At 26.1% G+C, this 15,745-nt stretch overlaps 1 protein-coding gene across 6 annotated transcripts in view; it reads right to left on the reverse strand.

Annotated features, from left to right (window-relative positions):
* LOC126895873 (transmembrane channel-like protein) overlaps positions 1 to 15,745 on the reverse strand; it is an 89,246-nt gene that overhangs the window by 22,906 nt on the left and 50,595 nt on the right. For 4 of the 6 annotated variants that reach the window (XM_050668157.1, XM_050668156.1, XM_050668153.1 and 1 more), the window contains 5 exons: positions 8,812 to 8,881; positions 6,071 to 6,632; positions 5,759 to 6,004; positions 2,143 to 2,306; positions 587 to 1,186 (listed from right to left, as the gene is read on the reverse strand). In XM_050668157.1, coding sequence (XP_050524114.1) covers positions 587 to 1,186; positions 2,143 to 2,306; positions 5,759 to 6,004; positions 6,071 to 6,632; positions 8,812 to 8,881 — 1,642 coding nt within the window. The remainder of the gene's footprint in view (positions 1 to 586; positions 1,187 to 2,142; positions 2,307 to 5,758; positions 6,005 to 6,070; positions 6,633 to 8,811; positions 8,882 to 15,745) is intronic. The other 2 variants (XM_050668154.1, XM_050668159.1) reach the window with 2 other exon arrangements.

Raw genomic sequence — 15,745 nt, forward strand, 5'->3', positions numbered from 1 at the left:
GGAAAAAAAAAAAAAAAAAAAAAAAAAAAAAAAAAAAAAAAAACACATCTTAGTAAAACCAATACCTTCTCAGCTTCGCATCGAAGCTAAAAGGAAATAAGTAGGAGGATGAGAAAAATAGTAAATTAATTTAATTTCACTTATAGAAACTTTTAATTCTGAATAAACAATAAATTAGATTAATAAAACTTCTTTTATAGATAATATATATTTTTTTAATTTTTCTTATCTTTGATGCGAAGCTGAAAAGCATTAATTTTACTATGATATGTTTTTTGTTCTGTTACGTCTGTTGCCACTTTTTCTCAGCTTTCACCGAACCGATGTCTTTCAGTGATCCGTCAAAAAATCACAAATTGTATCTAGTTGGAGACATTACCCTTCAAAATTGAAAAAAATTCCCTCGTTCCACGTAAATGGTGGAAATTACAAAAAATATTAAAATTTTTAATATTGGTAAAATTATTGACGTATTTTTAATTTTTTTTTTAAATCCAAATTTTTCATGAAAATACTTAAATAACTGTTATAATAATAATATCTCAAAAATATTAAATTATGTATTAGAAGTTTGAGAAAAACTTACCTTCAAATCATTGTTGGCTTCTCTTAGTGATGACGTCAACGAAGCCAAATAGTAAATTATGAGAATGAGAAGTAATAACATAGGTATGACTAACGCAGGAGATGCGATGTAGTCGAATACAAGATGCATCGTGGGTTTCTGTACAGCCTTCTTTATAGTGTTGGTAAATATGTGGTAAATTTTTTTGTATTGTGAAAAAGGACCACAGTGCCAAGATGGCTCTATCCACACAATAGCGTAACTGACAGGCAAAACACACAAAAAAAGCATAGTGAGTAACAAACCAAGATAAAAATTATTACTGCGGCTAGCACGAAATACGACATCATGAGGAATATTACAAGTGAGAACTGCCCATGATCGAACATACATCATAATCATTAACTTAATCACATTAATAATAGGTAGCCCAGGAGAAAAAAACATGCCCATCCAGACCATGCCTTGATTATTGACTAGATGAAGAATATTTTCAGCTATTTTAAACTCTCCATACTGTGGAAACCTCTTCTCTAAATTCCAGCACCAACATCTATTCATATATCGTACAAATACTGCTCTCATGAAGTCTACAAATATAGTTGTAAATATCGTCGAGACCTAGCATAAAAAATTTATTAAAATTTAACATGTGTGATGATTAAAGCTACTATACAATATTAATACATTCATTATTTTGTCTTTAATATTATATTTATAATGTGTCATAAAAATTTAATTAAATGTTGAATGAAATTTTAACTTATTTTAGCTTCACATCGAAGCTGAAAAGGTATTAATTTTACTATTATGTGATTTTTATTTTTGTGTCTGTTACTACTCATTCTCAGGTTTTGGTAAACAATACGCCAAAAGATCACAAATTTTATCTAGTCAAAGACATTACCCTCAAAAATTGAAAAAAATTCTCCCGTTCCCCGTAAATGATGAAAATTCTCAAAATATCACGATTTTTAAAATCGGTAAATTTCGACATTTTTTTTCTCTAAAAATTACCATAAAATATTGATAAATGAACGAATCAAAACATAATTTTTTTTATTAAAACCTTAAGTATTTCCTTTTTATTTGACATTAATTCTTTGAAAATCTGACGCTTTGTCTACCCTCAGGATGTAATCACTTATTTATTAACTTGCTACGTCACACTGTGCCTGGACCACACTGTGCTACCGTTTTTTATGTTTTTTTTATACATTATATACATTTAAACACATTGGTAAAATAAAGAAGTTGTAAAAACAAGAACTTCTTACTCAGCAAATATAATTATATTAGTACCTGTTCGATTAATCTAAATTATGTTAGTATCTATTTTCTTGTTAAATTTATTAAATCCTAATTAATTTTAGAAAACATCGAAAAAAACTGATTTTTAATATGATTAGGTAATTAATTAGGTAATATTTAGTTAATTTACAATATCCATGATAAATATTTGAAAATCATTTAATAAATGTTATTCTCTGGTATTTAGTGATGTAACACATACCAATCATACTTTCAACATTTTTTTTAATATTTCCATTAAGTATTTTACATTGCAATATACTCACAAGATCTAAAACGGTCAGTTTAACAAGCTCTTGACCAAACATAGTTTCCCAGCAAAGTTTTCGCAAATTTCGTCGGGTTGTCAAGTCAAAGCATGTTGCTTGCAATGAAAGATCTTCGCGAGGTGCATCTTCATTTTCTATTTTAGATGTATAAAATGAATTATCTAAATCAAATTAAATAATAATTTGTGGATTTATATTGATAATATATTATAATATTCAATCAATAAGTACATTTTTAAAACAGACTATATAAAGGTAAATTATTTTAATTTATTTATCATCTAAAAAAAATGATAGATTTATTTTAACTTGTTAAAATTACCCTAAAAAAAATTAATTAGATTCTATGCAAAACTGAAATGGTATTAATTTTACTATGATATGTTTTCTTTTTTATGTATCATTCTATATACTCATAAGAAGTCATTAGAAACATTATCTTTAGGTACTCGTTCATATAATCTATAAATGTTAATTGAAGTTGACTTTTTTTCACAAAATTGGATGGATATACAGATTTCTTTGACGTAATAAAAATTTGTTTTAACTTTTTAGTAATTTGATCACAGGCCCTATTAAACTTCAATGTCACTATGTATCTGTTTAAAAATTTTTTAGCATCAAATCAAAGCTGAGAAGGTATTAATTTTATTATTATGTGTTCTTTTTAGCTTTGATGCGTGAATTTTACCACGATGTATTTATTTCTTTTTTGTATCCGTCGCCACTTTTTCTCAGCTCTCACCGCGCCGATTTCTTTTAAAGATACATTAAGAGATCATAAATCGTACCTTGTTGAAGAAAATGCTTCTTAAAATTGTATAAAATTCCTGTAAATGGGGAAAACCTCCCAAAAAATTTTTATTTTTGAAATCGGTAATTATTCAATTTTTTTTAACGAAGAAAAATAATTTTTTTAAATATATTTACCTTAGGTTGAGTTTGAAATGATAAAAAGTTGTGTTTATATTGAGTGATTTTTTTAATATTAGCCTCTTGATTTCTTTTGAAATAATAGTTAATACTATTAAAAATGCATCAAGAAAATACTTTTTGGTATATTTTAATTTTATAGGTTTTTTTTATTTGTCCATTATTGAGCACTTATTAAACTTTATGCCTTATATCTTTATTTTTTTTATAGAAACATACTTATTTAACTAGTTATGATTAAAAAATATTCTACTTAAAAAATTATTGGTCGATGACAACTTTTGACACTTTATTTTGAAAGTTATAACTAGTTTAAAATATAGAGTGGAGTTTATATGCGAGTTATTTTTTTGTTATTATTGCACATTAATCATCCGTGGTCTCTTCTCTTTCTTATAATAGTTTCTGAGTACTATTTTAAAAGTTGTTTCGACTAGTCATTTTTTCAATTATATCATTTTTGATTTCATTAGCTAGTAAAATAAGTTTGTTGTTACTTAAAGTAATAAACTTACCACCCTCAAATGATATAAGGGATAAATTTAAAATAAAATTACTGAATAAAAAAATAAATAAATTTAAAACGTATTAAAAATTATTTTCTAAAAATAATTATAATTTAAAAAAAATCGAGTGGATAATAATAAATGAATTTCTCTATAAACAAGCATTTTATAACTTATTATAATTACTCGTAAAAATTACAATACTAGATCATTCATTAACAATTTCATACTAAATTTCATTACTATAATAACTATTTATTCATTTATTATACTTGTAAATAATACAACTTGTAATAAAGGTATATGTAAGAAAATTCAATAATTTTTACTAAAAATTAATCACTATTTACAAATTTGATAGTGTTTTAATAATAAAACAAAATTGTATATCATTCAATTCAATATTGAAGAAGTGTCATAATTTAACGAAAAAACCTAGTACAAAGTGAGTAATAATAATAATAATAGTCAATGTAAAGATCATTGATGCGAATTTAGGATGGTATAATTTTTAATATATTTTTTTATTATATACATTTTTAATCATTACAAGATTAATTTTGGTGATCTATAGTATGGTTTATTAGATATGTATCAATCTATATGTTTAAAAGTATAAGATAAAATATAATTTATTCTTTTTCCCCATTGAATTTATATCATTTTAAATTTTTTAACGTTTTCAAAAGATTATCAAAAACTAAATTAATTTCGGTTTTTAGCCTAAAATAACTAAATAAGCTATTAATTTTTTAGTATTTTTTTTACAATTTTCTTGAGGGGGTGAAGTAAACTCTAAGCCTTAAATCTAGCTATTAATTAATATGTGTAAGACACTATTAACTTCTGAAAAGAAAAAATTATGTTTTATGTTATTTTTCTATGATTATTGTATGAAACCGGCTAAGTATAGCGGTTAAACTTGTATACGTCATAGAAATTTAAATTCTATTTTTAATTTAAATCTAGTTGTACTTATTTTCTTAAAATATAAAAAATTTGTATAATTAAACAATGAATAATGATTTGCTCATTTAACGATATCCTAATTTCTCGAGATATTCCTAAATTTCTTTAACTAGAAAATTTCTTTTTCACTTATGGATCTTGATGATGTAAATATTAGTTTACAACCTTAAGCTTTAATAGAATCTTTGAAAAATGTATTAGCCATAAAAGCTTGAAACTTGGTAGAATTACCACTTCTTATATTATGACTCATTGTTAATAACCTAATTAATTAGCATTAATTATATATATTATAAATTATTAAAAAAGTACAATTTTTTATGGGATTATATACTATAGATTTATTTAGGTAATGATTAAAAATGAATTCTATATGTATTTCCCAATTAAGAGAGTCAACTTCTTCTAAATAATTCTTGAGGGTATGATATTATATATTTGGTTAATTCTTTTAGTTAAACCTGAGCTAGTATAATTTAATCACACTAAAACCCCTCTCCTTAAAATGACTGGTCCAATTTTAAGTAAAGTATGTACAAAAATAAACAGAATATTTTCTAAAAAAAACCCTTAATGTCAACTATAAATTTGTCTAAATGGTAAAAATATAAATTAGAAAATAAAATAATATATGCCGACATATTTATAAAGAATATCTCTGTTTTTTAATTTTAACAATAAAGATAATTTTTCAACATTAGTATATTTTCCAATTTCTAATATAATAATACATTTTATTTGATATATACATTTATAAAAAATGTATGAATGTAATCAATTTAATCAAATATGTAATAAAAATTTTCCGATTTCAAAAATTATATTTTTTTTTTTTTGCGAGAGTAGTTTTATATCCAAGTAATCCAATCTACTTTTTACCACAACGAAGAAAATTTAATCAAATTTAAGTAAAATACTATTATTTTATATCGACTAGATACTATTTGTGATATTAGTCATATTAGTAAGTAAAATCTGTTTAGTAGGAGCTGAGCAGATGTACTGACAGACAAAATAATATTCTTCACTAAAATTAATTCCTTCTAAACTTTGCGATAAAACAAATATCCCAACGAACAAAATTACTTTGTATGCATTTCTAATAGCTCCCTAAAGGGACTTTAAAGTTATGACGATATTCATCATAGATTAACCCTGTATAACTCAACTATATCGTGTTAAAAAATTAAATTTTAAAACGTTACTGTTTTTTTCAAAAAGATCATTTTGATTGGAAAATGACTCAGTAAAATGAGGAGAAATTTGGCAATTATCCTGGAAACAATGAGTGCCATTAAACAAAACAGTTGAGGTCCTTTTTTTTCTATTTAATATTTGTGTATTGTTTTCAATATTTTCATCATATTGTTCATTGTACATATCTACTACAATATCAGTCTCTTTGTAATCATCAGATTCCCAGGTAGAAGTATAATCCAAAGTAGTTGTATCTAAAGTCGAAAATTCATTATGATCTATGATCAAATAAATTGCAGGATATGACATTATATTATTACTTTCAAAAGGTTCATTCTTGAATAAATTATCTGTTTCAGCTATACCAGTGTCTTCGGTAGAAGAAGAATAGTATATATTAGCAGTGATATTAATTTCATTTATTGTTTCGTAAAATGATTCTTCTGTTGTTATTGGACTTTGAGTAAAGTTAAAGCTTTTTGATAGATTAGTAGTAACTTTATTGACCTCATGCGCAATCGTGGTTAAAGAATTGCTGGTATAATTTTTAATTTGAACATACTTAATCGGGTTAATAGAGGAATCAATAGGCTCAATAATAACTGTTGTACTGGAAGTCGTGTTGAATGAACTTTTTAAGTCAACTAAATTAGTATGATTATTGAAACTGTGGGTTGTAGTCAATGAAAATGGACATTCTATTATTATTCTATTGCAGATCATAGAATTAGACGCTCCATTTATCGAAGATGCGGTATTTAATGTTGCAGGATTCAACAGTGATAATGGAATTAATAATGATGAATTAGACATCTTAGTCAAAATCGTCATTGAACTTGTTATGTCAGTGACATTAGGTTTTAATTTCAGTAAGTCTTTGGTCTATAAAAATAACATATAATATTATTACACAAACAGCCTATGTATAAATAATCATTGGTAATTTATATTATAAATTTCAGTGTAAGTGTAATTGTTTTACACAATTGAAAATGCAAAATTTGAAAAATTATATTTTCAGTTAATAAAAACGCAGCTAAGATAAAAAAAACAGCTTCCGTGTAATTGATATTGTATCAAGTAGCTTATAGTGATTTTAATGGATGTTTTTTTCTTATCATTTATCATGTTTAACGTTTCCTTTAGAAGCTATTGTTTGTGTCAGAGAGGGCAGGAAAACCTCCATAGCCCATTGCAATGGAATTTAATCTCGTTTTCTACTCACTAAGGCACGACATGTTACTGATTGAACTAAGTAGTCTGTCAATGATATTGATTAAAATAACTATAGGCTAATAGAGAAAAAAATTGAGTAAATAGCGGAAAAAACCAATATTTTTTTTAAGTTTCATTAAGATGTTTAATTTAACAAGACTAAAATTTAAAAAAAAAACAGTGTATAACGAGTGCGCATGGATGAAGTGAACATCTTTCAGAGTAATAATAAAATATTAAGTCTGCATTAAAATAAAATAAAAAATACACCTAAATATTTTATATTCAATTGAAATTAATTCTATTTATTTTTATTATTCTCTTTTTATTGCCACGAATGATATAATGGTCTTATAACTGAAATAACTTTTGCAAACAAAAATGCAAATTTTTAATTGAATAGTATGAAGGCATCGTATAGAAATTGCATCTATTGTGTTTGTTTTTAATTTTTTATGCACAATCAAAATTATTTAATGTATATAATAGGAAATATATGTAAGGGGTTGGACTGGCTTAGTGAGTAGAAACGTATAGTTTGGATCACAGGGTCCGGGATTCGATCCCCATTGTGTCTTCTGGTGCAAGCTAGCCATAATACTATGGTCAATCATTGGCCTATCAAAGAACCAACTTTGATTCCCTAACATGTGAGAGGGAGCTACTACCCTCTGTAGCATGTTAAGTTCGGTAAATAGAAGGATAAAACAATTGATCGCTATTATAATGTTGTTAATAATACCAAACGATGGTACCATAAAATAAACACGAAAAAATTAAAATTCTTAATGACTTTAAAATGCTCTAGAAATGTGACTACGTTAAAAATAAAATGTTACTTAAATCAACAAATTCATTGTTAATATACAAACGACAATAATATTTTGTTAATTAAACAAAATTTTTGTTAATAAAAAATTTATTAAGCAAATAAATAATTTGTTTTAGAAACGAAAATATAATTGATTTAGCAATAATACAATTTTAGACTGTTTTTTTTTTCAGTGTACCAAATATTAAAAAGGGATTTAGTACCAAATTTTATCTTAAAATGTACTCTAAAAAGTGGCTATTTTAAATTTATTAACATTGTGTATAGTTTTTAATAGTTTTAATATTATACATAAATTAAAAATTGATTATATATTATGTATAGATTATAATTTTAAAGTTTAACAATTTATTAAAATAAGAGCAACATAAAAAATTTACTAGATTAAAATTTAGTGATTTGTGACTCATCCTGTAAAAAAGTCAACAGGAATAAGAATGTTATCCTCTTTTGTTGTTATATATAAATTATAAAGGGTAATAATTAATAGAGTGGTGGAATCGGAAGTATACAAGTAAAATATAATACAGTACTCTTGTCACAAAAATCGCCCTTCCTCAAAAATGTGTATTGCTTAATAAAGCTTTATGTTTAGTCCATTTTTGCTTAGTTCGTTCCCAATATAGACAGTGATCCTTTTTTCATGAAAGATTTATTTAATAAAAAAATATAATAGAATATTTAGTTATAGTATTTGTAATTTTTTTTTTTTTTTGTTTTCTTTTAGTTATAGTATTTTTTCAATTTAACAATCAAAAAATATTTTATATATTTATTCTTGATATTAGAAAATTTTAAATATTATTTTATACATATTTTTAATTTTAAATAATATTAGCCACAAGTGAATAATTCTTATTTTATCATCTATGATACTATAATATGATTATTAACTTATAATTCTTATACGAATACACTAGACATTTTTCGACCCCTCTTCCCATCTAGGCATAAAAATTATCATAATAATCATAGAAACAACATAAATTATATTATAGTTCAAACCATATTTACCATTTTATCAATTTTCCCAAACAGCGCTATTGTAAGTGTATACAAATTTAACAAATATAATGCCATAATTCTGAAATAAAAAAAATGTTATTACTATCCTCTAATAAAATCTTTAATTCAATGATTTTTATAAAATATACATTTCGAACAGAATTTATCAATTGCGATAATACAGTTTTAAAGTAAATTAGTAAAAGTTATTTTACTAAAAATAATAACTGCTTTTACATTTTATTAAAAATGTATATATTATTATAATATATAATATTAACTAGACTCTGCTCTACGTCTGGAGCCCTAGAGATAAAAGTAATGACTTTTAGTTAAACATTTTTTGACTTTTGAAAAACTTAAAGTTTTATATCACTCACTACTGTTTGTCAAAATTTGAAAAATAGCAAAAAAAACTCAAAAATTGCAATAAATCATGAAAAATCGAAATTATCGAGATGAAAACAATTTTTTGGATTCAGATTGAGTATGATTTTTATGTATTTTATGTGTTTTATTCCACTGCATTTGAATTTGAAGTTTTCTTGTCCCATTATTGTTTTAAAATTAAAAAAAATCTCAAAAAACCAAAAAAATTAGGAAAATTGTAGTTATAAATATAAAAACCCAGCACAGGGGGGTCGCGGCACAGTGGTGCCGTGGTATAGTTGGATCAAGTATAATGATATCTGACAGTGATTAAAATCACTATCAAAATAAAACGCTTTGATGCAAATCTTTAGATAGTGTTTAATTTTAAAAAATTGGTGTATTATTCCAAAAGCTACATGATCTGCTAGTTCATTATTAATATCCTAATTAAGATAAAGTATGTCGAATGAAAAAGGGATTATTCAAAAATATTTTTTCTCATAAAAATATTGTGTTGATCCATACACTTTTCAATAAGTTATAGCATTATAAAGTTAAAAATATAAAAAATAAAATCGAGATTTTTCACACAAAAATAGCATTTGGTAGCCATTTTCACTTTGAAAACAAGTCCAGAGGTCAAATTTTTTTTTTTCAAATTAAAGTATATTACATAAGCTTTAATTTAAGATATACATAAAAGTGTCAAACCTTCCGGAACATTTTCATAAGTTAATTTTTTGTGAAAAGGTTGTCATTTTAAATTCCCCCCTGTGGACATATAAAGGGTCAAATTTACAAAAAAAATATACCAAATGATAGGTAAAGACATAAAGCATCTATAAAAAAAAAAGTTAAATTGATATGTTCATTTTTGAAAAAATTACGGCAGTTTTTAGTAAAAAAAATTGAAAAAATTTCGAAAATAAGCGATTTTTAAATTTGTAATTTTTTTGGAGGTTTCGCCCATTTACGGGGAACGAGGGAATTGTTTTTCAATTTTTAAGAATAATATCTTCGACTAGATACGATTTGTGATTTTTTGACGTATCGTTGAAAGAAATCCGTTCGGTGAGAGCTGAGAAAAAGTGGTAACAGACACACAAAAAAAAAAATAAATAAACACATCTTAGTAAAACCAACGCATCGAAGCTAAAAAAAATTATAGAACACGATTAAATACTTTTCTTGTATTCTTTCATGAATAAAATAGGAGTTTAGAATATGAAAATATAAAAAATTGTAATATTTATAAAAAAAATGACTAAAATGAAGAGAAAAATTTTCTCGAATTTTAACCTCTTCATGCACGATGGCATCTATGATACCACTAAATTGTAGAATTTATATAAAATCGAAAAATCGTGGTAGCAATGTTATTATTGTTTTCGTTTAATGTACGGAACGTTAAGCATCGGTTGGGTTGGGTTTGGGTATCAATTAATACTTATACTTAATAAAATATATCACCAAATTAGTGTTCTCCCGTGGATAAGATAAATAATAAAATAATACCCTTACACAAGATTTAATCACCTTCTTACGCATTCCATAAAACGCCCACGTAAAAGATTCTATCACATTAACCAATCAAATACAACAAAAAATATTTCAAGAATCTCACCAGAGATCGCTAAACTTTTCTTTTACCTTCCAATATAAAAATACTAATTTCTGAAAAACGTAGGGCCCATGCCCGTTGGCAAAGAACTAGACTTTCCTCGGACAAGTCTACTTTCAATAATCTATCTAACTCCTCAAAAAAATTAATTCAAAAATATAAAAACAACTTCTTTGACACAAAATTCAAATTCCTCAACTCTCAGGACGGTTCATTATGAAAAACCACTAAAAATATGTTTAACTGAAAGATTTTCACTGTCCTATTAAAAAAATAGACGGTTCGCTTTCGTTATCTGATCGTGACAAATCCAATCTTTTTGGAGAACATCTTTCGAATATTTTCATGCCTCACCTTGATATTATTCCTAGCAATTCTCAATTAATCAAAATAAATATTTTTTTAGATTCTTCACTACCTATGTCTCTCCCTACTAAACATGTCTCTCCAAATGAAATTGTAAATGTGATTCAAAAATTAAAGTCCAATAAATCACCTGGGCATGACTTGATATCAAACAAGATTTTAAAATATCTCCCTAAAAAACAATTATTTTAATAACTTTCATATTTAACTACATGTTAAGACTTTCGTATTTCCCTACCATCTAGAAACAATCCATTATTATTATTAATCTCAAACCGGGCAAACCCCCAATATAGCAACCTCATATAGACCAATTAGTCTGCTTCCAGTACTTGGTAAGCTATTCGAGAAAATCATTTTGAAAAGATTAAGACCAATCACATAAAGTAATACCCAACGCTCAATTCAGGTTCCGTTAAAATCATTCCAATATACAACAAATACACAGGCTAGTCAATATAATCTCATCCTTTGAAAATAAAGAATATTGTCCGGGAGTCTTTCTCGAAGTGGCTCAGGTCTTTGATAGGGTTTGGCATTCAGGCTAACTCTATAAAATAAAATCATTCCTTCCTGCTCCCCTATACCTTTTTATTCGTTCGTAACTAGAAAACAGAACCTTTAAAGTACGTTATGGTAATTCTTATTCCTTTCTTTTTCCCATCCTAGCAGGAATTCCGCAAGGTAGTGACCTCTTCCCCGATTTATACAATATTTTAACTTCAGATATCCCCCAAACTCAAAATAACTCCTTGGTCACCTACGCTGATGATAAAGCCATTTTATCTTCCAATAAAGACCTAATCGCAGCTTATAATGCTCTTCAACTCCACCTCGACTATAATAGATAAATGGTCCACAAATTGGAAAATTAAAATCAATGCAGACAAATCAGTAAATGTTCCTTTCACTCTCAATAAAAAAAATATGCCTATTCTCTCCTTCCAATGAGTTCCTATCCCTTCTTCGACTCCATTCAAATATCTTGGTATTACCCTTGATAAAATATTAACTTGGGGTCCTCATCTCAAATCTAAAAGAAAGCTATTAAACATTAGATCCCACTTACTACGTCCTGTATTAAAATAAAAACTTCTTGTACATAACAAAATAATTATTTATAAGTCAATGTTAAGACCAATTTGGTCTTACGGATCCCAAATATGGGATTGTGCCAAAACATCACAGCTTAAGACAATTAAAGGCTTCCAAGCAATTTCTCTTCGTACAGTCACATCTGCTCCTTGGTATGTCTCCAATCTTACCCTACATAAAGATTTAAACATTGATCCAGTCGATATTTTAGTTAAATTATACTACAAAAAGTTTCACTCTAAATTACTTCTACATCCAAATCCATTAATTGCTAACCAACATGCAGTTACAATTCCGGACAACCCTCCTCGCCGTCTAAAAATTCGCTGGTGCCATGACCTTTTAAATTAATATTGTGATGGCAAAACAACCAATTCAAGTCAAAAGGGTTCCATCACTGTTTCGCTTTCTTTTTTCCTGTTTTCAAGCCAAATGTTTTATATTCTATTGTTCACCTATTCGCTTATTGTATCTTTTCTTATGTACAGATTGTAAATTTTATTATTTTATAAATAAAAAAAAAAATTAAATAAAAATAAATCCTTTACTAAATAATTTTTAGTAATAAACAATTAGAATAAGATAGACCATCGAGAATAAACTAAAATATTATTATAAAGAAATACGATATTTGTGACTCGCCAGAAATTCGTGTACGCGTGTCTGTGCAGGAGCTAGGTAGTGACCCTTCTTTGTAATTCCATCTTATTCATATATTAGACGTGTTCACGCAAGCATACATAATCCGAGATCTTTTTCTATTTCATTTTATTATTATGGTCACTCCCCGGTACTTATTTATTGGGTACCCGGTACCCACTCTTATTTTCCATTGCTGCCCATCCTTCTTTATACTACGCCCGCTACGACTCTTATTTTCTCATTGGCCACCTGCATTACATCTCTTTTCCTTCCTTACTCTAACCTGAATTACTTTTGTTTACTACAAGCGTCCCTCACTACTACCCTTTTCTCCTACCGTCCTAAGCACCAACTATTTATATATTAATTTCTTTTTGTTTATTACAAAATCATATTTTATACTAGGCTTCACGTATTCAGTTTTCTGCTGCAGACCTATAGCCCTACAACTTTTGGGGTCGTATTTAAGGATAGATCACAGATTCCAGTAGGAATTCCTAGCTACGTCGTACAAGATAAGTTTTTTTTTAAAAAAAGTATTTCTATAAAATCAATATAACCAAAAAAAAAAACCAGCACAGTGGGGTTGTGGCACAGTGGGGACGTGGCATAGTTGGGTCCAGTATAGATTTAATCTGACAGTAATTAAAATTACTATCATAAAAAATACTATGATGAGATATAATTTTAACTATAATATATAATAACTATATGATTGACATTTGGTTCCAAATTCATCACAATAATATAATAATATTTCAGTTTTATCAACTATATTTAGTATCAATAGTAAAATTTTTTTTTTATTATGTTATATGCTGTAATCTGTTATTATAATAGAAACTCAAATAAAAATAAGTGAATTTAAATTTATTTGTGTTCTAACACATTGTATTTATATATATATATATATATGTATATATATACAGGATGATTTTTTTATCATAACCCACTCAATTACTTGCAGAATAATAATAATTTAAACATTTTTTTTTTTTATTATCTTTAGTTACACATTATTCTTGAATTTTTAACTATGTAATACTTTTTAGGTTCATCCCTTATGCCTTGGAGGGGGGTAAACTTTGTTTTTTTAAATGGTAACACATATTTTTAATTTAATAAAATGTTTGAGTTTTTAATTTAATAGTAAATGGCATTTGAATTTTTAATATAACTTTATTAGCTTATTAGATATAAACATTTAAAGTTTCAAAATTTTGAGTTAATATACATGTATAATACACATGGGATTGTAAATACAGGTAGCTAATTGGATTTTTATGACATTGCTGTCTCAGTCACGGATTGTTTATTATCAATTATGATTATCAATAGATATACTTTCTGTATTGTCAGTTAGTGTATTTATAAACTCATAACAATGTGCCTTACTACAATTGATAATAACAATGCGGTGTACCTGCTTATATCGATGTTATAAAAAACCAATTAGCTACCTGTATTTGTAATCTCTTGTGTATTACACCTGTATATTAATTCAAAAATTTGAAACTTTAAATGATTATATCTAATAAACGAATAAAGTTATATTAAAAATTCAAATGCCATTTACTATTAAATTAAAAACTCAAACATTTTATTAAATTAAAAATATGTGTTACCATTTAAAAAAACAAAGTTGACCCCCTTCCAAGGCATAAGGGATGAACTTAAAAAGTATTACATAGTTAAAAATTCAAGAATAATGTGTAACTAAAGATAATGAAAAAAAAAAATGTCTAAATTATTTTTATTCTGTAAGTAATTGAGTGGGTTATGATAAAAAAATCAATTTTATTATATTATATTAATATTTAATAATAATTAGATGCTAATAAAACTTAAAATTAGATATTAATAAAAATTAAGAAAAAAAAAAATAATATAATATTGTCATTTTTGAAATCATTATCAATAGTTTTTGTTGAATCCACAATTTCATACTTATGACAAATCTCAATGAATTAATTATACTTTAAATGTTGAGATCAAATATACTTTAGTTTTAGTTCCCGATTATAATATAGCCGATTATAAAAACATATCCTGTAACATAATACCCTAATGTCTTGATACCTTATTTAAGACTACTATTACCGTGCTAATTATCACTTGTGGCCTAGGAAAATCATTTATTAGCGCCCTTATTTAATATACTTTCCGTGAAATAATTAAATAATTAAACAATAAAAATTCTATCTCACATAGGGAGAATACAAAGATGGGGTCCTACATATTCATTGAATTTATATAAATTCAATCAAAATTAGATAAAAATTAAGCGAATTTTAAATTTCTTTCCTATACTCAATAAAACTAAGAATACAGTGCGAAGCAATCATTACGACGAGCAGGGTACAAACCTAGTACCTAAGCATGAAAGTTATCAGCGTTACCGATGTGATGATTGTACAATTAATCAGTCAATAGATAAAACGGTCAATTTAAGCTAATTCAAAATTTCAGAGTAGTTTTTCTTGACTTAAAAAGAAGCAGATAATTAAGTAATCTGTTTGATTTTATATTCAATATAAGTTAGATTTTTATAAAAATAGGTTACCTCATTATTATGACCTTCCCTTGTAAGATAATTTAAAATAAAAAATTACCTAGTTGTACATTTTTTAAAAAGTAATTAGGGTGTAAAATTAAAATAAAAAGCAAGTGTGCTCATATAAGTTGTAAGTTAAACTTATATAAGCAGCCTAACTTTAACAATAACCCCAAGAAGAGTCTACCATTGGCCGAAGCAAGCCAAAGGTAAAACTGGAGCATCGTTGATTTTGTACCTTATCCTAGAGGAAATAAGGTTCTATGATTAATAATATTAAATTAATATAACAA

Source organism: Daktulosphaira vitifoliae, unplaced genomic scaffold (genome assembly GCF_025091365.1).
Source record: "Daktulosphaira vitifoliae isolate Bord-2020 unplaced genomic scaffold, ASM2509136v1 Scaffold_1, whole genome shotgun sequence".
In the NCBI taxonomy this organism is placed as follows: Eukaryota; Metazoa; Arthropoda; class Insecta; order Hemiptera; family Phylloxeridae; genus Daktulosphaira; species Daktulosphaira vitifoliae.